Genomic DNA, 1,548 nt, shown 5'->3' on the forward strand with positions numbered 1-1,548 from the left:
GCTCTAATGCCACAGATAAAGGCACCCGAAAGCATCAGTCTGAAGGCAGTGTTTGCAGGCCAGGACAGCAGTGCCCAGCTCCTCTGGGACTGCAAACATCCCGCTTCCCGGGGCTCTCACTTCCCTCTTTCCAAGTCACGGCACTGCATGCAGGAATGAGGCCAGTTCACACCATAGCTGGCATTTCCCGTCCTTGCTGGCGGACACCGTGAAGCTCAGCCGGTGCCACACAAACCGCCACGGCTCAGACTCTGCTCCGAACACAAGGGCTCTGCTCGTCAGTCCTCTCTGAAAGACTGGAGGAATCTTTTCCTCAGCGTCTGCTCAAACACCAAACTCTCGACATAAGCCTCAGCCCTCGCCAGGCAGCCGTGCAGAGACAGCTGTCTGCAAACACCGGGACCTCCAGCTCACTGGCAGCAACGAAACAAATTTATTACAAAACCAGAAGGCTGATGTTTAACCCATTACCCAGCTCCTAAAAGCATTAATGTGCCTTGAAAAGAAGATGAAACGGAAGGAAAGCGATAACCAACACTTATGCGGTGTCCCCTGCAGAGAGGAGCGGGGTGCACCCAACACCAAGCTCTGCCCGGGGACCCCAGCGCTCTCTGCTACCTGCTCGTCCGGGACAGGCTCTGCCGCCCGCCCTGCAGCAGCCCAGCTCCCGACACACGGCTCAGACCGCTCTCCCTGTGCAAAGGCCATTACCTCGCTTAAAGGACCATCTCTTCTTCCAGCGCCTCGAGAACGACGGCCAGGAGTGGTTGAGCAGGGAGTCTGACATTTGGGAGCCCTCCGAGCCCTGTGCAAGGTATAACCCCAAGCAGGAGACGACAGCACAGAGCACGGCAGAGCTCAGCGCGGTCTAAGGCAGCACTGCAGGCTGCAGCCCAGGGGCTGCCAAGGGGGGAGTGGAGGAGCCAAGTGTTTTGTCAGAAGTATCAGCTGATGGAAGCTGTAGCCAGAGAGTAATTCCTGGTCTCTGGCGTTCCCACCTGTGTGATGGGTCAGTGACTTCCTACAGCGGGGCCCCAGGGATTAGTGGCCCCGAAGCACACACAGCCCCTGAACGCTGCTCGAGGCTTGCAGATAGAAACAGAAAACAAGCTGTTAACACACCATAACCCCCTTCCCCTCTCTGCCAAAACCTCCCTTTTCCATTCATGACTATCAGCTGTCAGCCTGATAAACCATCACCTTTAAGGCAATTCTGCAGGGGCAGAACCTTCACCTTCAACGTAGGGTAAGAGTTAAGACCACAGGCATGATATTTGCACCTTTGGCATCGTTTTCAAGTGCCATGGCAGAGCCTCTGCAAGGGAAAGCGCGAGACCCTGTCTGTCTGCAACATTGGCATCATCTTGCAGCTTGCAGCAAGTCCCCGTCCCCTGGCAAGGACCTTTCCCCAAGCCATTCTCAGCTCTCCCATGCAGGGAGGCAGGTGGCAGCTATCTCAGCTATCTCCAAACTGCCCCAAGAGACCAAGTTCCCCACCCTGAGGTCTCCAAGCCCGCTGCTCCTGGTTGGTACCGGCCCCACAGCCCA

At 56.7% G+C, this 1,548-nt stretch overlaps 1 protein-coding gene across 1 annotated transcript in view; it reads right to left on the minus strand.

Annotated features, from left to right (window-relative positions):
- The window catches only part of ARHGEF18 (Rho/Rac guanine nucleotide exchange factor (GEF) 18), a 51,544-nt gene extending 50,757 nt beyond the window's left edge, over positions 1–787 (minus strand). The window contains 1 exon segment of the mRNA XM_009335300.1: positions 712–787. Within this exon segment, the coding sequence (XP_009333575.1) occupies positions 712–787 (76 nt within the window).
- Between the last annotated feature and the right edge of the window lie 761 nt (positions 788–1,548).

The sequence above is a fragment of the Pygoscelis adeliae genome, unplaced genomic scaffold (genome assembly GCF_000699105.1).
Source record: "Pygoscelis adeliae isolate BGI_AS28 unplaced genomic scaffold, ASM69910v1 Scaffold582, whole genome shotgun sequence".
NCBI lineage: Eukaryota > Metazoa > Chordata > Aves > Sphenisciformes > Spheniscidae > Pygoscelis > Pygoscelis adeliae.